The 24,237-nt window shown below is 44.2% G+C and overlaps 2 protein-coding genes across 9 annotated transcripts in view; both read right to left on the bottom strand.

Annotated features, from left to right (window-relative positions):
- Positions 1–11,648, bottom strand: part of chd9 (chromodomain helicase DNA binding protein 9) — a 55,107-nt gene extending 43,459 nt beyond the window's left edge. For 5 of the 6 annotated variants that reach the window (XM_037490312.2, XM_037490321.2, XM_037490340.2 and 2 more), the window contains exons 1-2: positions 11,330–11,647; positions 5,708–7,370 (exon numbers count right to left, since the gene is read on the bottom strand). In XM_037490312.2, the coding sequence (XP_037346209.2) occupies positions 5,708–7,267 (1,560 nt within the window). In that variant the 5' untranslated portion in view covers positions 7,268–7,370; positions 11,330–11,647. Of the gene's footprint in view, positions 1–5,707; positions 7,371–11,329 lie in introns of all 6 variants that reach the window. The other variant, XM_037490371.2, reaches the window with a different exon arrangement.
- Positions 11,649–12,231: 583 nt separating this feature from the next.
- aktip (akt interacting protein) lies at positions 12,232–17,943 on the bottom strand. 3 transcript variants are annotated; one of them, XM_037452829.2, is made up of 10 exons: positions 17,776–17,943; positions 16,852–16,976; positions 15,866–16,077; positions 15,654–15,718; positions 15,396–15,496; positions 14,926–15,014; positions 14,470–14,568; positions 13,951–14,058; positions 13,800–13,860; positions 12,232–13,609 (listed from the first exon to the last, which is right to left on the bottom strand). In XM_037452829.2, the coding sequence occupies exons 2-10, from the start codon at positions 16,897–16,899 to the stop codon at positions 13,502–13,504; spliced, it is 891 nt and encodes a 296-aa protein (XP_037308726.1). In that variant the 5' UTR covers positions 16,900–16,976; positions 17,776–17,943; the 3' UTR covers positions 12,232–13,501. The 3 variants fall into 3 exon arrangements, with proteins under 3 accessions (XP_037308726.1, XP_037308734.1, XP_037308742.1); XM_037452837.2 differs by having other exon boundaries at positions 17,804–17,943; XM_037452845.2 differs by having other exon boundaries at positions 15,866–16,074; positions 17,776–17,942.
- Between the last annotated feature and the right edge of the window lie 6,294 nt (positions 17,944–24,237).

The following is a 24,237-nucleotide window of genomic DNA, read 5'->3' as shown; positions in this document are numbered from 1 at the left end:
TATATAGATATATAAAAGAGAGAGGGAGAATCCAGGAAGGGGCCTAAAGCCAGACCTTTACAACTCCTTCATTATTGAAGCAGTGCAAAGAGAGAGCAGGGCCTCTGCCCGCGCCAGGAGGAACGCACACCCCACACACAGCTGCATACATCTGCTCACAGGTCTAACAGACCAGAGAGCGGGCAGCCGCTATCCGTGGAGGGAATCTCCACAGGAACGGCAGAGGGCTGCACAAAGGCGTGCGGCTGAAATACACGGAGCAGGATCACGTGCGCTCCACTGACATTAGCAGAAGGATACAAAACAAGAAGCCTTGAGAGAACCTTAACAAGTACATGAATACATTAGTAAATTAGTAAAAAGTGTTTTTTTTTTAGTGGCAGATACAAACATTTAACAGGTAATATCCTTCAAAAATGGGTAATATCCTTCAAAAATGGGTATCGATGCAAAAAGCACATTTTGAGGATGTTTTGGATTATTGTACGTGAGATTTCCATATAATCATTTTGGGAAGGATCTATATGAACACACAGATCAGTAAATGGTAGATGTTGGTATGTGGAAACATCAATGCTGTGTTTAGGAAGACCAGCAACATGTTCTCCACTAAGTCAAGGACAAATGCAGAGTAACATGATGAATACCAAGAAGGGCTCCACAATGAAAGGACCGCTGTATGACACGTATTAATGTCTCATCATTCAAAAACAGGAGCAAAACGGCAACATGTCTTAAAAACCATTAGAGAGGGTATAACTACAAGCTTCAATTGACCTTTAAAACCCCTACAACTGTTATTTAAAGTTGACCTTTTGGAGAGGGACAGGAGCTTGACTCACAACACGGCGAAAGATGAGAGACTGTGACATACGTTGCGACGGCGAACTCGCTTTCCGAGTGTTGTAAAACAAAAACCTGTACTTACAACACAAGGCTCCATGGCAACCGGCTAACTACTTCCTGACAAAAACCAGTTTGGCTCCCTGGTTACTCATTTGTGAGTTAAGCAAACGGCTTGTTGAGAACAACGTGACCGACATAAAGTCCTGCAAGTCATAAATGTGTTAAAAGAGAACCCTCGCGTATCAAGTGGAACAAACCGACTGCAGCCCCGCCAACTCTCCACTTGAAATAGTTTTGCGTTACGTTTAATGATTAATAACCGTTTCCTCAAACAATCGCCCCCTTTCTCCCGCAAGACGACAAGCACCGTTTCAGTTGTAAACACAAGGGCAAAGGGGTCACTACTCCTTCGTGCCTTCACTAATTTCCCCTGCTGCACATTACACCGAGGTTGAATCACAAATTATTTCATGGTGAATTCTTCTTCCAATTTCTTAGTTATCGTGGTAGTGTAAGAATTCAGACCTACTGACAGTTTGGGCTGGCAACGTTCCCACATGCTCCTGACACACTCGATCTAAGTACAACTACCCCCCCCCCCACTCCCCTCTGCTCCAAGCTCCTCCCCCACCACCTCCTCCACTGGGCCCCTCCCCTTCCGCAAAGAGCGCCTCACTTCCTCTTTACCTCTGACCCCTCGGTTATCACCGCCCCTTCTCTATCCCCGCCCTTCTCTGGCAGGCCTCCAGACAGCCAGGCGGATGAGACCGGATGCTGGTGTGACAGCGAGCGAGAGACACACACGCACAGAGACAGAGAGACAGAGAGAGAGAGAGACAGAGAGAGAGAGAGAGAGAGAGAGAGAATTCTGTGTGGATGGCTGTTGGGGGAGGTGATCAGGGAGAGTGTGTGAATGACACAGCCTATCACCGATTCACCATGTGGCCACAGAAGCAGCAGGTTTCCCAGTGGTGTGTGTGTGTGTGTGTGTGTGTGTGTGCGTGTGCAAAGTGTGTGTGCGCGTGTGTGGCGCATGAGGGGTGAGGGCCGGAGTGACGCACGGTGTCAAGTCTCAGGACTGATTATGGCATTCCCTGTACAGTCTGGTCGGCTCCGAGTTATATAAACCTCAGTGGTATCAGGAAGCCGCAGAGCTAGCGCTGCTGCACACACAGAAACGTGCTAAACCCCACTCACAATCGCACACATATCTGAGGTTGCTGCTCGTGGGGGGGACCCAGTCAGATGATGAATCTAAATCAGCAATGCAGGCAGGCCGTGAGCATGCACCTGCTCGGGGGGGGCTGGGTCTGATGATTCAAACTTAAAAGTGTAAAAGCATGGTGAAAAACAAATTGTAAATTAAAATCTGTAAAATTCTGTGTATGGTGAAAATGAAATAGTGGTCCAAATGTACCTGTGCTGTGTGCTGACATCACAGGAAACACGTGGCTCTTCTTACAGGTTTTTTTCTCATTTAACGATTCACTTCAAATATGCCAATGCCTTTTTCTGTCATATTAGACGCATTCTGGAATAAGCAGTGTCCTTCAAAAAAATTTGCTGGTTTCTCGCGAGGAAACTGGTCCTCTTTGTGCACGTCCTACGGTCCCTTAGGTACCAAAGAGCGTGACTGGTACCAGGGTGGAGAACGGCCCCCAGGGAATGTTGATTTAAATGTTCTGCTGTTGCCCCCCCAAAAAATGTGTCTTTAGGGATTATTTTAAAAAAGTAACCGTATATACCGGCATCAAATAAAAATCAACACACATTAGGATTGTGATCAAGAACATTATTAAGTGGAAATCCCATTAAGAAAGGCATCATTTGGACATCCAACACGTACAAAATTAAACAATTGAAGGCGATGTTCTTCCTACTGTGCTGTGTGTAATACTTTACTACGATAATCAAAATCTGTCAACTCAAATGACCCTGCACAAAGTTCCGCCCCTTGAACACAAGACTGGTCAGCTGTAACGTAGCTGGTTGTGACTGAGCTTTTTCTGGAGCACCACACATAAATACAAATACCTCCTATATATATATATATCATATATCATTTTTAGCAGCGTTATGGTTGACATCTATATTCCGCGGCTGGTGGCCAAGGTTGTGTTTAATCCAAAGTTTCTCTACAAACGACAGCCTTTCAAATTTGTCAGTTGATGTATGTATTTTTTTTTTTTATCTATCAGCCAATGACTGAAAAATGAACAAACACTTCATGGCAACTAGCCAGGGAAATCACAGTGGGGCAACAGGCAATCAACCCCCAGACAGAATCACATTGGCTTTTGTTGCCAAAAGCCTTTGGCAAGCACATTGTTACTTTCCTACACTCTGGGCACATAGCGAGCACGAGGCTTTATCCCCGCAGTGGCTTCTCAAGCACAATGACATCCTAAACATTTTATAATCAAGTGGATAATAATGGAAATAACATAACACAACCAAGAACTTGCATGTGCCATGAATTCATCCAGAATTCTACAGACTTCTGGGTTACTTATAGAAACAAAACCACACCATCTTCGGTCGGATTGCGGCTTTGTTTCACCCAGAAATGACCAGGAAGAAAAATGATTTTATTTGACAATTCTATTATTGAAGTTATCAACCAAATAACAGCAACTAGAATAGTGAAGATACTTGTGTAAGTGCTGTTAATCCAATACGGCCACAAAGGAGGTCCAAGTCTCTGATTGGTGACCCAGGTTCTCACTAAAAGGGATGCGGCATGCAAAAGTAAGAATGATCATTTCTGCATCTTCAAGGTCCGTGTGAAGCCATTTAGCCATCACAAGGTGTACAAGGAAGGCTCCCGGGAGACACCCACGTGCCGCTAATTTGCTGTGATCGCGCAAACAAGATTGCGGGGGCCACCGCGTTTCAAGCGGCGGCGCAGAAACTTGTGATTGTGCGGCGCAGCACGAGCAGGACTCCCGCAGCTTAAACAAAGCCCCCTTGCAGTGCATGTTGAAATGATTCATGGGACAGGCTAGAGTTCTACACACATCTGTTCATTTGGATTTAGATCCAATGCGACAGGGGGGGGGGGGGGCGAAAGCAATTTGTTTTTCTCAAACTCTATATAAACTTTAGAATTTGGCGACCTGGGACTCCCGTCTCGAATCCCCAGGTGCCAAACACAGCTGCAGCTGACAATTACAACCACTGCAAATCCTAATTAGCCCCGTTGACTGCGCGGGGGGGGGGGGGGGGGGGAGGGGGAGGGGTTGAGAGCGGTGGCAGCTAGCCCCCGATGCCCTGCCTGCTCAGCAAACACACCATCAGCAGGCTCTTCACACATCGGTGCACATGAATAGCACAGTCAGCCCGTGAGCATCAGCGCGGGCCTGCGTGTTGACACAGACGGGGAGAGGCTCATGCGTGTGGCCGCGGTTCATGGCCTCATTTTAATCAAGGGCCTCCGCAGATGGGCAAATGGTCTGGCCGAAACAAGGGCTCGCTCGCGCACAGGCCACCCGTTTTGTTTTGTCAACCGTTGTCTGTCGGGGGGGGGCGGGGGGGGTGTTTGAGGGGAGATAGTAAGAGGCAGTACTCAACCACACAAGAGTCCTGGGCGTGGGGGTGTCACTAACGGGACATGGTTCAAAAAATGAGTCAGAGAAAAAAAAATTATTAAAAAAAAAAAAAAAAAAAAGGTCATTATCAGTGCGTTTAGAGGAAATGCAGAAATACAGAAAGGGCACGCCGCTGATGAGATGGCAGGGGAGATGATGAGAGGAGATGTCATGATGCGAAACAACATTTTTTGTGTGTTGTCTGTGGCAACGAGGAAGAAATGTTTTGTCGTGTGCTCTTGTAAATGTCCCCCCACTGGTGTTGTTAGTTTACACTGGACAAGACCTAAGATTTAATGATTTTGTAATAACCGAAATCCACAAAAAAAAAAAACAGGATCAAAAAAGGAATACAAGGATGTTGCTGAAACTGTTTTTTTTTTTCGCCGTGCAGATCCTCACGAAACAGCTGTTGCTTTTGCTGCTGGTCATGCGTCACCCGCTGGCCAAGAGGTGGCGGGGATGCTGCTAAGAGTTACTAGCCAACTGAGGTCCAGGAACCGCCTGAAGCCTGTTACAGCCAGCTAATGCATTCTCCCAGCCTCCCCCACCGCCTCTCTCCTCCCTCTCGTGCTCTTCCTCTCTCGTCTCTTTCTTTTCCTACGCTGTCCTTTTTTCCATGAGCTGGTGCTCTCTCCATCTCGCAAGCCCCCTCCCCCTCCCTCAAGTGCTAACCACTCTCCTCCACACTTTTCTCTCTTGCCGCCTAGTCTTTCTCTCGCTCTCGTGCGCGCACTCACAAACACACACACACACGCACACAAACACACACACACACACACACACACACTGTGGCAGCCACCACAACAGCGTGCAACCTCCCCCACACTCCATGGAGGCAGTGTGCAAGTGCCTCTGACTCGCCCTGACCCACATCTTGATATAGCCCTAAGTATGCTTACAGCTAAGTCCTGAAGACACTCCTGCCACTCTTAGCCTAATCAGGCCTGACCTGCTGTCAGCACGCTAGGCAGATAGACGGCCCATGCCGGGCCAGACCATTATCATGTTCACAAGGCACCAGCTAGCTCCTCGCAACCTTCCCCACCACTGATTGCAGCTTTTCTACAAGACAGGCGCATGTTCTATCTGGGATGGTTAGTTAAACATCACACTGGCTGGATTCTGCCTCATGCATTGTGAAGGAAAAATGTCTCATTTTTGCAAAAGTTTGCAGTTTGACAAGTGCACATGTAACAGCTATATCTATTTCAATCTATCTATCTCTATCAATGGGTCAAGTCAAATACTTAAGGTCTGTGACATTGTGTTACCTTTTCTTGCTTGTATTCAACAGGTGGTGGTCTGCCATGCTCAAGTCCCCTCTCTTGGCTAGAATCGACCCAGGAACTGTTGGATTCATCCTGTTGGCTGAGGGCAGCTGCCAGCTGGGGCAAAAGGTCAGGCAGGAGGTCGGGAGGCTCCAGGCCCTCTAAGTCTCCAACCTGAGCCTTTGATGGCAGGAGACTCTCGCCCAACGCTCGGTATCCATTAGTGTTTATGGCCCCGCAGCTCTGAGGCCGCTCAGAGGGCAGCTGGCTAGCAATGCTGGGGAAGCAGTTCATTGACTCGCCAAACATCTCGGACGACTCGTTTCCCTGGGTTTCCCCGGAGCAACGTAGGGCCCGGAAAGCACATTCGTCCACCGGGTTCCTCATAACTACCGCGGATGGAAACTGACATACTGCCCCGGGCAGCTCAGGCACTGCAGAAGCGAGGGGTGCAGAGGTGGCGTTGGGCATGGACACTGAGGCTATGGGCTGCTGACCGAGACTGGGCATCTCCGGCTCTCCGGGATAGGCGGGGTACTGAGCAACTTGGTAGGCGGCAGCAGAACCGACCCCGCACGTGGGCAGGGAGTGAATCATAGACGGCGAATGCATGGGGAACGGCATGTTCGGGTCATCCGAGCCCGATCCGGAGAAGCCTGGACCTGCGCTCGCCAGCCGGTAGGTAGCCTGCTGCGGCTGTGGCTGCAAGCAAGCCCCGCCCAGTGTAGCATTTGGACTATCCAAATACGACTTACTTGAATGGAACCGTGGTCCTCCTACAGTTAGTTGGTGCTGAAACTGCTGCTGAGCATGGTGAACCTGCTGTTGGCTCTGGGACTGACCTCCCTGGTGGAAGGAGAAACTGTGAAGCTGCTGCTGCTGCAGGGACATGGTTGGTGTGCTAATTTGTTGGTGCTGGCGCTGGTTTAACAGCTGTTGCTGATGTCTTAGTTGTTGTTGTTGTTGTTGTTGTTGCAGCTGCCGCATTCTGTGCTGCTGCTCCTGCTGTTGGTGACACGGGTGGTGGTGTTGCTGCTGCTGTTGTTGTGCTTGTTGTTGTCTTTCATGAAGTTGCTGGTTGTGCAGTTGCCGCTGCTGATGACAAAGCCTTTGTTGCTGTTGAGTTAAGGGGTGGTACCTATTCCCGTTCTGGTCTTGGTTGCCCCACATCGGACTGCTACTGTTACAGAACAGCCCGTTGGATTGAGGTACTTGGCTCATGGCAGCATTATGGAATTGGCCACGCTGATCTGCAATCATGCCGCCACCACCACCTCCACCCCCCGTGCCCGCAGGAACGGAAAACGGCTGCCCCATAGGGGTCTGCGCCTTAATGCCAATGTAGTGACCCATCTGCTGACTGTATGCCGGCATGTCTTGTTGGGTGGCAACTGGCGGCATCATGTCCGGGTGCTTTCCTGGGTCCAGAGGCTCCACTTGGAGCGGCTCAAAATCAGCAGTGAGGTTCAGCTCATCCACAAGTGACGGTGCTGAGGGGAAGCCATCCTCGTCCAGCCCATCCAGCCCTCCCACGAAGAGGTTCGGGTCATTGAAGAAGTCCATGGCAGAGCCCGCAGCGTGACTGGAACCTGTGGAACTCCACTGGATCCGAGCTGGTCCAAATCAGCCTCACTGGTAGCTAAAGCAGGTCCATAATATTGTGTGCCTTTCCAAAAACAAGAGGAGAGAAAAATATATATAATAAAACATTAGAATGCAAAGATGAAGACTGTGTGTGTTTACTAAGTAATATATCTCCAACCTTTTTCCTTCTGAGAGCTTATTTGTCCCGATGAAAGTGGCAGAAAGCGACTCATCGCATGTTGTCAATAGAAGATTGACTTTCTTACTTCTATGGTCCTAAATTAACATTTCAACCTCCAAGGCTGTCACCTCTTTTCCATTGCTGTTTTTTTTTGTGAAAGTGCCACTATGCCAAGCCTCTTATTCTGCATTGGCCTTCAACATTTCGGGTTCTTTTACTAAGCAGACACGGTTTTTGTAAAGCTTTTTTTCCCCAGCTCTTTTACTTTCTCCTTTTGCTGCTTCCAGCCACAAAACATAAGCCAAATGGGAAAAATAACTAAGTTAAAACGGTGTTTTTCACAAGTATTTCAAAATCATTGTCAAATCCAGTGAGCGCTTGCTAACATCACCATGCAGCCTCACTGATTCAGGCTCAGTGCCACAGCTGAAAAGGGGCAGCAAGCTACTGGTAGCTTATGAGCTACTTGTTGGAAACCCCTAGTCTAGATAATTAGACCACAATTTGCAAACAAACTACAAGCTACTCCTTACAATAATCCAGCAGACCCCCCCTCCACCCCCCACCCACACACAAATCATTTTTCAGGCTGAGATCACATGATAATATCCGTATTTTTCACCACCAGATCTCCTCCTATCATCCATTTCATCATCACTACGACATGCTTGGAGGCAAGTAGAATTGGATGAATGCCCACTTAGTGTCAAAAAAGCCTTTCAAAAAGACAGGTGGGGGGGACGCCTATCTTGTGTGTAGCAAAGCAGCTGGTGCTAACCAAGCTGCCAGCCAACACCAGGTGCCTCTTCCTGTAACCCCTCACCTATCACACACACACACACACACACACACACCTCAACCCCCCTCCCCCACAAACCAATGAAGCCGCCTGTCCTGCTACTGCAGAATGTGTGGGAGGTACAAACAGCTGATAGAATTTCAACAGCTAGGGACAGAGGCAGATGAGGTTCTTAGGGCGTGTGTGTGTGTGTGTGTGTGTGTCTGTGAGTGCGTGTTGGAGTGTTTTGCAACCACAGGCCGGCGGAAGATGACAGAAGCTTACCCAGGTCGGTCATTATATGCTGACTATGCACACAGACAGGCACAGAAAAACGCACAAACAGGCAGAGCCATGTCTCCTGTAGGTCAGTCTCACTCGTGGAGATACTTATTTAATTTGTGGACGTAGATGTCAAATTTCAAAAAGTGGTGAATGAAATGTGGTTTTCAGTGCTGCATTATTTTAAAATGCACAGGCCGTTAACTAAGACCTAGGTGTGTAAGGCTCAACTACCACACGCATGACATGTATCAAAAGGGTCAAATAAATCACTAATAATGGGACTCTGAAAGCAGAAATCTGTATATTACAACGCGATGTTGGACATTGGGCCTGCAGTGGCGAATTCGTAAATAAGTGGCTAAACTTTGTGAGTCCTAAAGCATATCTCTAAGCAACAGAAAACAGAAAGGTAGTTCTACCGCCTGCGATGTTGCTTGAAACAAATAGTCGGGATTGACAAAACATAATCGACATGCACACTAATTGCGAGGCTAATTGGCCATCTTTCAAAATCCAGACTATGCTGACAAAAGGTGATTTGGTTTAGGTATGATTTCACACCTTTACTTGAGTTAATCAAATATGATACACCAATTTTTACTTGCAGTGGTGCAGTCAGAATTTGGTTAAAGTAAATCAAATGACTAAAGCTGTGATGCCAAAAGGGAATTGGCATATCACCAGGTAGTAATATTAGCACTTTCCCAACACCAAGAGGTCCCAGTTCAAATCTGTCCACATAAGCTCGAAGTCATTCCTGTCCTTTGGACTTGTGTCCCCAACCTTCAAATTTCACTCCAGTGGTTTACAATCCTGTTAATTTGGGGAGATCACGTGATGGACCCGATGTGCAACATTCCTAGTGGTTCATTTTTTTTTTTTTAAGCATCTTTGGACGCCCAACTCTTAATGGCATGCTCGATGTCTCACATTAAGCAAAACACGGGGCATGTGAAAGTACTGCCTCAGACCATACTGAATCAGGAAAATGTGCTTTACTACCACTTCTCAGCAGTTTGTGATCACAAAAAGGGGATAGTTACTTACACCGTTACGCACACCCTCATTTAAGAGGTTTGAAAGGTTCAAAAGGTTTATTTTCTCTGTTTATTTGGTTTTCTCATGATAAAGATACTTATTTGAAACGTGCACTAATAATCTGTGACGACACAAAAGAGTCTCAGCCAAAAAACAAGACAATGTAGTGTAATAGAAGTGTGTTTGTGTCCCAAAGATTTTTTTTCCAACACAGTGTATTAGCTTGTTGTAGACATCTAAAGTAAGGTTATACAACAGAAATCTGGGAGAAGAAGTTAAAGGTAAGTTAAACTACACTCTAATATCATCTTTCTCATGGAGCATATATCCGTCATCCTGCTGGCCGAGCCACTGCTAACCTTCAACCCCAATCTGGCCACGAGACAGAAACCAATCCCCTGCGTCTAAATCGCCCTCCAGCTGTTTCCTCCATAATCGTGACGTCGTAAACACCATTCACGCACGTGCACCTCTTGCCTAACATCAACAAGAACTGCGCGTACTAAACTTCTCCGAGGTCGAAGTACCAACAAAAACAACAAAAAAACACCACAACAACCTGTTGCAGAAACACCTAAAAACACAGGCATAGGCCGAAGGTATACCGACGCGTTGGGAAACAAAAGTAGCCCCTGACGTAAGAATGTAGCCGTGACGTAATCCATCTATCTAATCTACGCGCGGTAAATGTTTCAATGACGTTAAAGTTAACGGCGGGCGACGCGTGCTCCGAAAGCGGTGAGAAGTTTCGCGGAGAAGTCTTTCGCTTCCGTCAAAAACAAAGACTCCGGGGCTCACCTCGGTAGTCTCTCAGTCAGCATCCCTCCTCAGCCCAAGCAAATGGCTCCAGCTCCCTTCAACGCGGCTTGTTTGATAAGCCGGCGAGGCGACAATGTGTCAAAGGAAGGGGGGGGGAGGGGGGGGGGTCACAAATGCTGCTCCGGCCGAGCGAAAGCGAACTGGACTGATGGGATGGAGGGGGGGGGGGGGGGGGGTGATATTGATAGAGCCCCGTTGAGTTGGTCACACGTGCTCCAAGAACCCCAGGGTTGAAAAAAAAAAAGAAAAAAGAAAAGGTGTCGTGACGCTTCAACGCGGAGCGACGGAGGAGGGTGGGGGGGGGGGGGGGGAGACCGGAGATGGATGAAGAGGTCGACAGGGATGGTGTCCGTGATAACACAACCAAGTGTGGAACACACCCGCCCCCACCCAGTCTACACCACTTTTTTTTTATTTTAAATGTTTTAATTTCCAATAGAAATGTCGACTTGTAGCGGGTCAACACATATTAATATAGTTAATATAAAGTATACATGTATTGTACGTGTTTAAGTGCGCTGCTGGCTGAGCCCGGCAGGTCGCTGTCAGTTCAGGACCACCATGAGCCCAAACGTTTCACTTTGCCCCCCCCTTACGCCGCGTTAGACTGTGTAAACGAAGTACACCGACTTCCGCCGAAATTAACGCAAACACACGGGGGGGGGGGGGGGAACTACCGGCGGAAGAAGTTGGGCTCCTCGCGTTTCTCGTTTTCCACCGGCGAAGAGAGACGCGCGGCGCGCGAGGTGGCGTGTCATCACACAGCTGAGGCGAGCCTCACTGGCTGGACGCGATTTGACAGCTCCCTGCCTGAATGAAACGGAACCCTCTCTCTCTCTCTCTCGAGCCCCGAAACATCCCCGGGAGGGAGATTGAAAGAAATTTAAAAAAATAAAATAAAACAAAACACACACTCACGCCAAGAAGTGTGACTCCTTACCTGGAACGAACGCCTAAAGTGAAACTCCAGACGTCGACGCGCGGTGTGTTTTTTTCGGGCGAACTTGTGACTGTGTTGTTAGTTGCACTCCTGCTGGCGACCACGGCGCAGCGGCTCTGCTGCTGCTGCTGCTGACGTGACTCCGATAACGCCGCATTTGCATATTAGTAAGCTCTTCTCTGATTGGAGAGCCGATCGTTTCCCTCGAATTCACCTTTACGCGTGGAATAAAAAACCGGTCCCGGAGGAGCAAGCGCTTTGGGTTACGGGACCGCACCCAACCGGCTCCGGTAAGCGGATGGTTTGATCGCGGTTTCGTGCGTAAGGTCCCCGTGTTGACAGAGTGCATAAGATGGCCGCGCGCGAGCCAGAGCCAATCGGGAGAGGTTTCACTTTCGCACATGCAAGCGGAGTCCCTCCGCAAGGCCGGAGAGGACATGGGTGGGAGCGCTGCGCTCCACTGTGGGGACATGTTGACCTCTGGTGGCTGACTGGGCAACATGCCGCCATGGATAATAAATAATTCCACATGGGCCTGTTGCACTAGTTCATGTTAGTGTGTGCGTAATGACGTTATACAATTAGACACTTTATCCTTTAATAGAAATAAGTCTTGATGTTGCCAGTGACGCCACGTGCTCAATAAAATAATAAAATATTCATTTTTTTAAATATATAAATAGCAGAACAGGATATATTCTAGTGGATATCGCTACAATACTTTGTGTTGGGTTCCATGGAGTTGGATATTGGGGACGAATTGAAACATCCCTCATGTAAATCATGTACTAATGTGACTTTAAAACAATTCCCCCCCCCCCCAGAACTCAGTGTATAATGTTTACACTCCATCGGGCATTTCAAATTACTTGCAGTGTGTACAAAGTGCAAAGACAAATTCAATCATTTTATCAGTTTATTGATTTCAAAGAAAAGCATTTCAACCACATGCCATTTTTTGCATTCCTGCCTGACAAAGCGGGACGATGGGTCCGTCATTGAAACTCTGTTTGAAGAGGTAAAAAGCCCAAATGTCCCACCAAAATGTTCAGGGCCATTCACAGCAGTTATAAATAGATTTAACCGTTTCAGCACCACATCTGCTATTCTGATACAGTCTTTCCCCCCTGGGGTTCCCCCACACTTTAAAAATACCATCCTATTCCCACACTCTTAGCTTTAAAATATTTGCATATTGAAAGTGACTGGGCATTATTACTAACAATTAAGCCCTTTACAGATTAAGACATGACATAAAACACAACATATATCCCAATGGAAAAGGTTTATGATTGTAACCGGACAAAAAGCAATTTGGTGGTACTTTGACTACTTAAAACTAAACCTTATTTAAAATCCAATCTGACTTATGCAGGAAACCTGCAATAACTGTAACCTGTGACAAACAATAACATTTGCCAAAACGAAAAAAAACAATAAATCAACCTAAGCGGCAATTCACACAGTTTAAGTCAAATCTAAGCACAGCATCCATTATTTACAACGCAGACCTTTAATAACCAACGGCCAAAAAGGTACAGAAAACATTGAAAATAAAATAAAAATTCAGATATTTAGCATCTCATTTAAAACCTCCTTACCTCCTCTGGCTTTTTATTTATTCGTAGAGTTTTATTTGCAACTACACAAGAAAGTTTACACAGTAGGATTAAGAATAAATCATTGTCCAATAATGTCAATCTAAATGGTCACGGTGGGGGTGGTGTTCATGAGGATTCATTCACACAGAAGTGACTGAAAACATTCCTAGTCTGACAAATAAAACAGTCCTGAGCCAAACTCAAGAAGCGGTAGAGATGGTGTAGTCCTCTATACTTACCGCATGAATGCTTTAATCATTCTTTACAGCTCCTTTTTGGGACAGATTCTGAAAATCTAACTTGACAAAGCTCTTTGATTGCATCACAGCCTAAATGAGGTTGCTGGGACATCCATTTGTCATCGTTGATTTACATATAAAAATGAACTTTGATTCCTTATTATAAAGCTGTTCCAGGTGATGCCTACAAAAGCTTTTAAAGCCAAGCAACGACATGGAGATTTAAACCCAAAGTTCTCCCAACTGTTTCAAGGATCCAGTTCACGTGAACAAGCAGCTGAGGGCCGATGCAGGGGCCTCCCTGTGGCCGCTGCTGCATCGGCGGTGCAGGCTCAGCTCTGGGGAGGACTGTCGTCTTTGCTGAAGGGCTGGGTCGATCCGGGCTTCACCCAGGACAGCCCGGACACCTGCGGTCCCTTGTGGGCGTCCTCGGGCCGTCTCTTAGGAAACAAACCGGGCAGTTTAGAGGCTACACAAAAGGGAACTGCTCGAACAAATAAAGAAATAGCTCGCATTGCAACCGAACCCAAAACATTTGGGATCGGATTCTGCGAGGAGAAGCAGACTGCATTCTGTTGCTAATATAGAATGAAAATAAATGTAATTTTTTTTTTTTTTAAAGAAACGTACTTTGTGCGTGAACATCCGCTCCTTTGCTTCCTCGTGAACGGCTGGGTTCCATGGGGAAAAACTGTCAAACGGATTAAGCGTCACAATGTGAGCTTTACTGGAGTTTGTTTTTCTTGTTGTGGAATGTGAAAAATGGGGACAATGGACCAACCTTATTGCGTACGCATCATCTATCTTGGGCTGGTCAAAAAGATGACTGTTGCATAATTTCACACTGTCCAACACTTTGCTTTTGAACAGCTGCACATCCTTTTCATATCTGAAATGAAAGAAGAAAGTAATGCTTCATAACCAAAGCAGATAGCTAACCCAAACATTTTGCTCTGCAACATGAACTGCCAAGAAAAAGCAGAGCGACATGTGCAGAGCTGCAACAGGAAGACTTTCCAGTTCTTGGTCCCTCTTTATTAGGGAAAGAGGTGTTTTTATTTCATGCCAAATGCCTGTGCACAATATTCAAGAGCTATCTGGTTTAAGGCTAAGCTAAACAACAAACATGTCTTTACAATACAGTCGCAGTGTAACAGCGTCACAAACTGAAGTCTCTGAAATGTCTGTACAGTTACATCAAAACCTCCGTGAAACAGTTTGAGATTGAGTAAAAAAAAAAAAGAAAAGTTGATTTCTCAAATTGGGTTAAAAGCAAGTGCAAGGAGGCGGGGAAACTCACAGCACAGCCGCCTCTGGGTTGAGTGGTTCCGTGGTATTGATCTTGTAGAAAATTGTACGTGCATACATCAAGACTTGCCAAATGTGGTTGTGATTCCGTCTGCAAGCACACAATACGAGGAGTTGACCACAGCATTAATACGGATGCACGACATCGCTTTATGATCCCATCTTTAGTGTGAGAAAATGTACGCCCCATTTCAAACGTCAACACTGTACCATCATGGAATTGTACTTACATTCAGTTAAATAAGGGGCCTATTTAGATTTTCTTTAACTGAACACCACTCTCAAATGTTTTTCCCTAACTTAAAAAGAAAGTACACATCTTTCAGTTATTCTGTTTGGTGCAAAAGATTAGTTTGTTGGTGGAATTTAGTACCCAAAATTTAGTCATATGAATAATCGTTAGAAAAAGAAAGAGTTAATTGCAAATGTGTAAAAGCCGGGAGCATACCTCCATTTGGTGAAAGCCCTTCTGACATCTAGCTCTCCAGACACTGGGTCAACAAGAGGATGGAAGACTGGGATGTCAAATACTAATTTCTGAAATACAAGATAAGGAAGAGATGATTGAGGGCTAGCCTTAACTTTTGGATTGTCAATTTTCAATGAATGTTCTGTAACACAAAGCGTTGTTTTCATTGTCACTCGTTATGACTCAAGAGTTCCAGCTTTATGTAGTTTAACAGTTTCAAAATGACTGAACACTTTTCCAAATGGTAGTTTGAGATGTTTTTTTTTTTTTACTGGAGAAATCGTCACACGTACTAGATCATTGATGAAGAAATAGATTTTTGGTGTAGAAAGGATTTTTTTTAGAAAAAAGTATAATACTTTAGCACTTTTCTAGATATCCAAAGACACTTTACATAGGGCAAAACATAATATGTGTGTGTATATATATATGAAGTATAATATACTTACAGGACACTCTCCATCTGGATAGTTATCTGGAATATACACAGTGAACTTGAAGACTCCATCCTGGTACAAGCCATGTCTGATGAATATGACCCCAAACCACACTAAAACAGAGAGACACACGATATTTCAGAATCTCTACTTCCAGGCTTGAAAATTGCAGACAATGCTTACTTTTGAATTAGTGATATCCTTTTTAGTAGCCACATGTTATTAATGTAAACATGAAGGGGGCATTAACTTCAAAAAGAAGGTCCTTACTTAGTGCAGATTTGTAAGATGGCTGGACATAGATTCCAGGGAGTTTCTGCTTTATCACTAGTGTGCTGTGGGTCACAGGGCACAAGTCAGATCAATGCAGAGCGAGAGAAAAAGGTGCTACCAACATTCAAAAAAGGAACGCCAAATAGGAATACAGCAAAAACGTAATGTGACAAAAAATGTTTTTTTAAATCCAGTGGTGCAACACTTACAACTCAGCCAGTAGAGAGTACTCCAAGTAAAAGGGACCATACGACGCATGTGTGCCGTTGGACGACTGGGCCGGCGTGCCCATTGACGCAGGCTTGGTGACTGGGGCTGCATTTTTAGGAATGGGTGGAAGCTGCTTTTTGCCAAAGGGCAGCCGGGCTGGGCTGGCTCTCTGCTCACTGTGTCCGCTCTGATCCTCGCCGTCAGTTCTCTGCTGTTTGATATGAGAATTGTAAACAAGAATCTCTATTGCTGTATAGAAAAATATTTCCAGTGGTGTGAAAAGGAGGCAGAATGAGGGAACAATATCATTTGAGCCATTATGCAGATGATCAGTTTACAATGTGGTAAATCTACTCTACATCTACTCTAGTACGCAGCTTTTAGCAAGCAATGTCTAAATGGGAACAAGCCCGTCAAGAGTTGAGTGCCCATTGCATCTCACTGATACAATGATGGCTCAACAATGTTCACAATGACACAAAATAGTTAGAGTACAGTGTCACAGAGCAAACAGCATCAGGAAGCCACAACAAATGTGGATGATTACAACTAGTATGCTAGGAATGCTTGCAGTGGATATTGTGCTGATGGAACGGATTTAGCTTCTACATTCATTGAAGTCAGACTTGACCACCTAATGTTTGGACTGTTCCTTTGGAGGCAGCAAAAGAAGAACTCATGCCACACCCATGTTCAATGTACACCATTTGCCTCCTTCATTCTTTACTTGGGTTAAAGAAGAATGCTGAAATGTACCTTCCCTTCACTTTGTGGAAATTTAGTTGGGCACTAGCTCATTGAAATCAGCAGAAGTAAGGCTTACTGGCAAAGACCTCTAACAAATTAAACTAAAAAAACAACAACTAAAAACTAAAGAACAAAGACACTTTACATGGTTAAAATAAACTGGATTTAAAACCCACAGTTGCGCTCACAAGCTGTGCCAGTGTAGAAATGGATATAGTTCAATGTTTTTAAACTTCACCTTACGACTTGAATTGGAAGACATGCTCCAGAAGGGGTTTAAGTTCATTACGCATCCAGAGGTTCAGAATGGTGTCCCTCTTTCTATGTAGATCCGACGACAAGAGCTGTACTGGCCATCCGACACTGTAATGACAAAAGAAAGACTCTTGACACAAGTGACTGCAGCTTCAGTTCAGTTCACAAGTGACTGCAGCTTCAGTTCAGTTCACAAGTGACTGCAGCGTCAGTTCAGTTCAAATATACACAGGCAACTTGTAAACATACACAGCCAGTATTTTCGTACGGATCTCGTGTCATCTAGCAGGATAAATGCAGCGATATTTCATTGCAATTTGATAGTATTAATCTGTCTTATCAATAAGTGCAGTTGGAGTACAACATGGGAAACGTTCACTATCGCAATAATGACTCGGGATGTGAGGGATTGTTTGGGATAGCTTTAGCTTTGTGCTAACTTACGTTAGCTGTTTTCATGAAGTAAGCTAGGAGTTAAATTGCCATCGACGTTTGGAAAATCAGTTGTGTAGCATGTTGACCGCTGGAGTTTGTCGTCGGGTAACAACACCAGAAAGCTGTGTCTGAATTTCAATAAAATCTGCTATTAATACCGTAGCATTCCTGACAGGATATCGAGTTATGTATCATTCGCCACAACGGTGCTAACGTCGCGTTAGCAAAGCGTATAGACTTAACAGAACGTTAACTTTCAGCTTAAAATCTAACCATATTCTCCCTCAAAGCCTAAGAGCCGTGCATGTCCAAACACATACGTTGTCACGCCCGCTTTACTTATCTAAGGTTAACAATGTATAGTTATAGCATTAGCTTGCAATGCTACCTTGGCGTTGCCAACACATAACGTCTAACGTTATTATTTTAAGTTAAACTGTTGCGAAGGAAAAAACTTTGCGATGTAACTCACCGTATTTGTCAGACAGCTTTACAATTACCTTTTAAGAGAGGTATTAACGTGTGTCCTAGTGTATTTATCGCTGAACGGCTCAGCTGTTCGTCAGTCCTTTAGGTGTCATACCGGCTAACTAGCTAACATCGGCTAGCTAAATCATTTGACAGACAGAGAAACCAGAGTTCAATCTAACGCCGAGGGGGCGTTTCGGCGTGTGGCTACGGATATGTATTGGTCTACAGGATAAACTTCTCATATTTGATTTGCTGGTTTTCTCATCACGTGACAAGGAAAAGTAGTTTGTGGAACAATGGTTTGCTGTCAATCAAACCGTAAGTACAGTTGCTGTGTTTTTCTTTAGTGGAACGAGAAAGAAAGAAAGATACGGCGATTTATTCCACAATGAAAAGGCGTTTTTAACACCAGACATTTTACTTATCAGACAAACTACAGGATAACCTAATGGGAGGGACTTTATAATTTAGCAATTCTAAATTAACTGCAGTAGTTGCAGATGATGACACCTGTCCTTTTCCTACCACAACATGTCGAGATGTCTTCTATGAATATAACCTTAATGTCTACTAGTCGTAACTGCGCAGCTGCTCGTTGACTATGTCAATCAAGGTGCAATGAAAAAAGTGGAGATGTTATTCACGTCTGTTGTGTCCGTTATTAAATAGTTAGTTAATTTATTTCCCAAAAATTGTATTGACCCATTTTCTTTGACAAAATGAACGTTGCTGTTTACTTCGGGATTGTTCATATTTCATATTTTCCGAAATTATTTGGCTAAATTCGAGGTTGAGTAAACATAGTTAATACTGTGAAACATTTAAATGTAATGTTGCCAGTAGTAAATGTTATTGGAGTTTTTATTTAACATTGAATATCAAGTGTATTTCTTTTTTTCATAGCATTTTTCCTCCGGATCGTGATATTGACGTCTTTTTTTTGTGTGTCTTTTTAAATGACATCATCTGTTTAGTGTCCCCTAGAAACACTGCTGCAGGTCCTCTGACAAATAATTCATCTATTGCCTTAATTTGAATGTTTCAGTGCACCGCACAGTCTTAGTCCCTTGAGGATAAGACGCATTCAAGCCATCTGTGTCACACATTTCTTTAGTTATGACCATGCTTCATTGGCAGTTTATTCTGCTGATTGATTGATTTCCTAACAATTACCCCTAATTATTTTTCTGGGTGAGAAAAAAAAATCTAATTTAATGCATGGGTGATTACATTAATTGGGAGAAATGACATTGTCCAAGTTTCAGAGTAAATACAAATTATTGACTCCATTATTGTTATCTGATTGTGTATTGTTCCAAGTACACTTCACTGACAAAGGTAATTAGTGTCCTGCTGCTTCATCGGGGCAGCCGGCAACGCAAGGTCACCATCACTCTTTTGACATGTACAAATCAAAGATCACCTCAAAACAAATAAGTTTATGCCTGGTTTGCCTTCATCGACATTGAGATAAACTGTCTGACACAAACAAGGGGGCAAATATTCACACCATTGGTTTTGTAATGAGTTTTTTTGTCTTTGCCATTGATTCTTTATCTAATCAACTATTGTGACCTTGTTTGGTCAAACAAATACACTAATGAATGTAATTAAAGTGGGGAGATTGGATTAACTAATTGAATATGTGACCGTTATGAAACCCGTTGGAGTTGGATTTCCTTAATACTGGAACTATTTCAGCATCTGCTATTTGGGGGGAGGTCAATTAATATACCCTTCTCGGGCATTAAGCTTTATTTGGATTAGAATATACTAGTGATAATATAAGCAGTAGAGACTATATAAAAAATACTGAGTTGACAGGGGCTATGGTGCAGATGAGCCACACATGTGAAAAGTATCATAATATCAGCATCAGATCCCTTTTTATATTTGCAATGTAAATCAATGATGTAATGGGATATTTTATTGTCTGATTTTTCCTGTCTGAAAGATTTATATATATTGTTTTTTCCACCTGCTTGCCATCAGCTGGAATTCAAATTTAACATGAAATATGTTCCCTTCTGTAAGTCCAATTCTTCAGAGACTTTTAGGCCCGACGGACTCAGGTCTACAATTGGGTTTAAATGACAGTTAAAAATTACAATTGGCAGTCCCCGGTGAAGCCTGTCTTCACAGCATCGACATAAAAAAGTGAGAAAAGATGATTCCACATCCAGATAATATGTAATAACAATGTTAGTTTGAATAAAGAAAGCCAAATCTAGATTAAAATGTAATATTCATTTTAGAAATATGAACAACTGGGGAGTAAAGTATACAAAAGAAAAAACATCAGCCAAATCCTTCATATAGCAATAGTCTTTCCTTATCCCCGAGGCTATGGCCTGCTAAAACCTCAATGCAGCAATTATTTGCTGTAATGACTGCAGTTCAAATAAGCCCGGAGATTTTATTAAACCAAATGAGAGAATCATCGGTGTGTTATCACCTTGTGATTGACAGTGACAAGTGTTTGGGAAGCTCGGATATGAGCATGATGAAGAAGCTCTTGGCAAAGCTCTCGATAATGTTACCCCTGATAAAGTTACCTGGAAAACCTCAGCCAACAAATGGAGGACGAAAGCTCCACGCATATTAATTCCAATTGTCAAATCCCTCCACTGGGGGAGAGGGGCAATCTGGCGGGGCCGCCCCGGCAGCCCCTCCATTCACTGAGTGGCATTTTACACAACTAATGAAAAAGAAATCCATTGTGCTGATCATATGCATATATTTCACTCGATAATAATGAGGAAATAGAAATATTCATAATAAAAGTAAAGGTCACTTGCTGCCGCAGCTAAGCTTCCTAAGCTGCAATCTTTGCAAAAAGCAGTTGTCAGGTTACGGCGATAAAATAGGAAAAAGGTTGGGACGCCAAGTTTAAACCTCACACAGGGCCAGGAGGTGAGACAATGCAACCAGGCCCTGCTACGACATACTGTAGCTCCTCGATCGTTTGCTTATGTATCCCCTACACCCAACAATACACAGGGTCTGTTCGAAGATGGATCTAGCCGGGCCCGGTCTCTTCCAGTGTCCAATAGGGAGGTTAAAGGTCGGTCCAAAAGCTGTGATGTACACACGTCCCCTATGCGACGTGCGCTGCCAGAGCTAGTGTCTACGTTCTTCGGGGATTTGTCTAGTCTAGTTAATAAAATACATGGCGAGATGTACAGCTGCCTCGCCTCTCTCCCGCACACCCATCCCGCCTATCTCTGTATATAGGTCACCTGGGCTTCTTCAGGCATATGAGCAGCGGAGCACAGAACACATAACTCACCTCCCGACGAAATGCACGGCATTATTATTGCCCGCTACGACTTCCACGCTGAGCCCCGTCCTCATATGCATCATACGTTGGCATTTATTAGTGCCATGCACTAAGTACAGGCCATGTTATTGAATTTGAATATCAGCTTCTAGCCACATTCGCAAGGTCCTGGAAATATATTAAGATGAAGCAATCTCATTTAATAACACCCAAACTAATAAAAGGAGAGCAGATTGGAAATTAAATTTATGAATATTGCTTGGCAGCAGGAGTTATCCAAAAAACCCCAGCTTGAGCTGTCAGATATTTTTTTTTTTTCCCGACCACTTCCTTTCGAGTGTCTCGAGGCAGCTGATATGTTTCGGGCCTATTTGCATTTGGTCAAAAAATATAAAACCATGGTGCGATTATCTTTTCTTTTTTTTTCATGTGGCAACACATCAGAAACATAACAGTCCAAATTCAGGCCGGGGCTGTGAAAATGAAAAGTGGGTCGGTTGATGCCCCCCCTTACCGCACTGCATGTGTGACCTCAGCCATTGTTGAGCACGTTGTTCAGGTGGGGAAATAAATCTTTTCCTTTCAACCGTTGAGCTGAAAGTGTTCATCCAGGACACAATGAGAAAGCCCCAACATCGTAAAAGTTATCCCAATGACCAAATATAAAAGAATATGAACCTGGCTTGATTAAGAATCCACTTTTCTCTTAAAAAAAGAAAACACATCTTGAATCCAGCTTTCTGTGGTGGCATTCATCCAACAGCAGTCATATCAGCCTGTGCCAGAGCACAAATTACGGCGCGCCACTTTACTGACTCGGCTTCACGCGAGCCCCGTAATGATGGACAACGTTCTGTTGCTTTCACTATTGTGTGCGTGTGCACAGTAAGCCTTTGGCCAAGACATCCGGCGGGCCCGCTCCATCTGCGTGTAAAGTGTTGACTCCCGGCGGAGCTGTGACTGTCACTCATGGCCCGACCAGTGTCGTGCCAGGCATTGATCGCTACATATTTCTTTGCTGTGTACTTCCCGAACCTTCATCAACAGATGCGGCTGCAGAATTGATTAGCAGCAAGTCGATGACCAAATCTCTTTGGAAACATTTTTTATTTATGTGTGTGTTTATGTGGATAGCTTAGAGGGCCATTAGCGGGATTACCTTTGCGGGCTCGGCAGAACAACAGATGTTCAAGGACGACAATTCAATTTGACTTACACGAGGCTGCGGTTGCAAGGAAACAAGTGATAAGTCTGCGTGTGGGGAAAGGGGTTAAATAGAAACAGTTCACCGTGGTAACACACAGGTGAAGCAGAAGAACAGCACAATTAGAATAACAGAATGTTCATTTAGTTAGTGGGAGATATCTGACCGGTTCATGAATTGAAGTTTCCAAATCTGCAACTATCTGCAGCTCAAAGCTCGTTCTACTTATTGCTTCTAAAAGATAAATGTGTTTGCGCCTTGCAGTCGTCATACGAAAAACGGTAATATTTGTCATTACAGCAAACTTTCTGAAGACCTCTAAATTATGTTCATGTGCTTGGGTCATGCTGAAAATGATTTTGCAGAGTCATTAACAAACAAAGTTAGTTTGGCCATTTAATATGATAAACACATAAAGCACAAAACATGTTTACCAAATGGATTCCAGCGCAAGCAAAACTGAATGGCTAGGAGTAAAACACTTTCAATAAAAGCAGCGCCAGCCTTCGGAAAGGCCCGTTTTAATTTGTGCAGAGTGCTGCATTTAATTATACAATCGTCTATATTGAATTCAAATTAATGTTTGATATGGATATTCTTATTATATTCAAATAATCTTGAATCAGCACAAAATGTATTATTTCTCAGAGAAGATCATGTTCTTTCATTCTTTTCAATTTCCACCCTTTCCTCTCATGAATCAAAAAGTGAATAAGTGTGTTGCAGAGACTCGCCATCTGCCTTTCAAGTCAATGCGTATGCTCCCCTTATCTGCAAACTTATTAAAATTAAGTCAGAACACAAAATGGTATTTAAAAAGTTGAAGTGAAACAATTTGCATTGGGAGTGTGAGAAAATGCTAATGCATTCTTTCACTAAGCCTCACAATCACTGTCATCCATTTCGAGCGCTGATTGTTTTCCACATGGATGCCTTCATTCATTATTGCAAAATTATAAACATAAAGAAGATCTCTGTATTAATATTTCTGCTTTTTGTAAAAGCTCAATCAACCGTAATGTTCTAATTTTTTCTCTGTGAATCTCATTTTGTATTATCTCACTACTCAAGGAATGAATGTCCCAAAAGGGATTTATTTCATTTATCAGGATTATTGAATTAAATTTAACGAGACACTTACCGCAAGCCGAACGGAGGTACCTTATCCACTTAAAAGGTAGGCCTGCTCTTCACTGCTATTTAGGCAGCAAATGCCTTTTGTTGGCTGAGCCTCGGTTACTGCATAATTCATTTGTTCATTAAGAAAAAGCACTGAAAGGGCTTGAGGTAAGTGGAAAAAGGTCACGTATTGAATGGATCTTTAATTAAGCTACTTTACAACCACTGTTACACGACCGATGACATGTGCATCATGTTTGTTTACATACAGAATTAGTGTGTGGAAAGACGTAAGTACGAGAAAAGCCGGTGAAGTTCCCTCGATCCAATCTAATAGCCTCCAAAACATATACAAGCATGACACAATTTTTGAGTGCAATTTTTGGGGGGTTAATTTGAAGTTCTATCGTGTATTTTCTCTCTTTTACACGTGCGGAAATTGCATATCTGTACGCTAGTCTGGAGAGCGTTTCAAGCGCCTGTGTGTTGTTCTTGGGTCCGGCAGCAGAGGGCAGGCTGTTTCCACTAATGAACCGTCTGCCGAAACGCAAGCACACGCTGAACTCCTGCACCCCTGCCGCTGTGTATTGGCTTCCCAGACCTTCGCTGCTCTTGCTTGTGAAATGCATTCCCATTAAAAAGGCATTTTTAAAAGGCAACACTATTGCTATAACAATCATCTCCCCAAAGCCAACCCCTTGCACCCGGTCGCTCGCCCACTGCCACACAGGCAGACATGTGGACGGCTGCCGCAAAACAAAAGGCCCCCCCGTTACTCGCCTCCCTGTTCCTCTTCCCTAAGCTTCCACATGGTTACAGGCCGGCCTGCCAGGGGGCAATTACACCCACGGCCCAGTGTG

Source organism: Pungitius pungitius, chromosome 4 (assembly GCF_949316345.1).
Source record: "Pungitius pungitius chromosome 4, fPunPun2.1, whole genome shotgun sequence".
NCBI lineage: Eukaryota > Metazoa > Chordata > Actinopteri > Perciformes > Gasterosteidae > Pungitius > Pungitius pungitius.
The sequence above is the reverse complement of the archived record's forward strand: the minus strand, read 5'-3'. Positions and strand labels throughout refer to the sequence as shown.

Coding starts and splice junctions, on each gene's coding strand:
- aktip (XM_037452829.2), bottom strand. CDS start 16,899: ATGAACTTAAACCCCTTCTGGAGCATGTCTTCCAATTCAAGTCGTAAG. Junction 15,719..15,865: donor TACTCTCTACTGGCTGAGTT/GTAAGTGTTGCA, acceptor TGTGACCCACAG/CACACTAGTGATAAAGCAGA. Junction 15,497..15,653: donor ATCTTACAAATCTGCACTAA/GTAAGGACCTTC, acceptor TCTCTGTTTTAG/TGTGGTTTGGGGTCATATTC.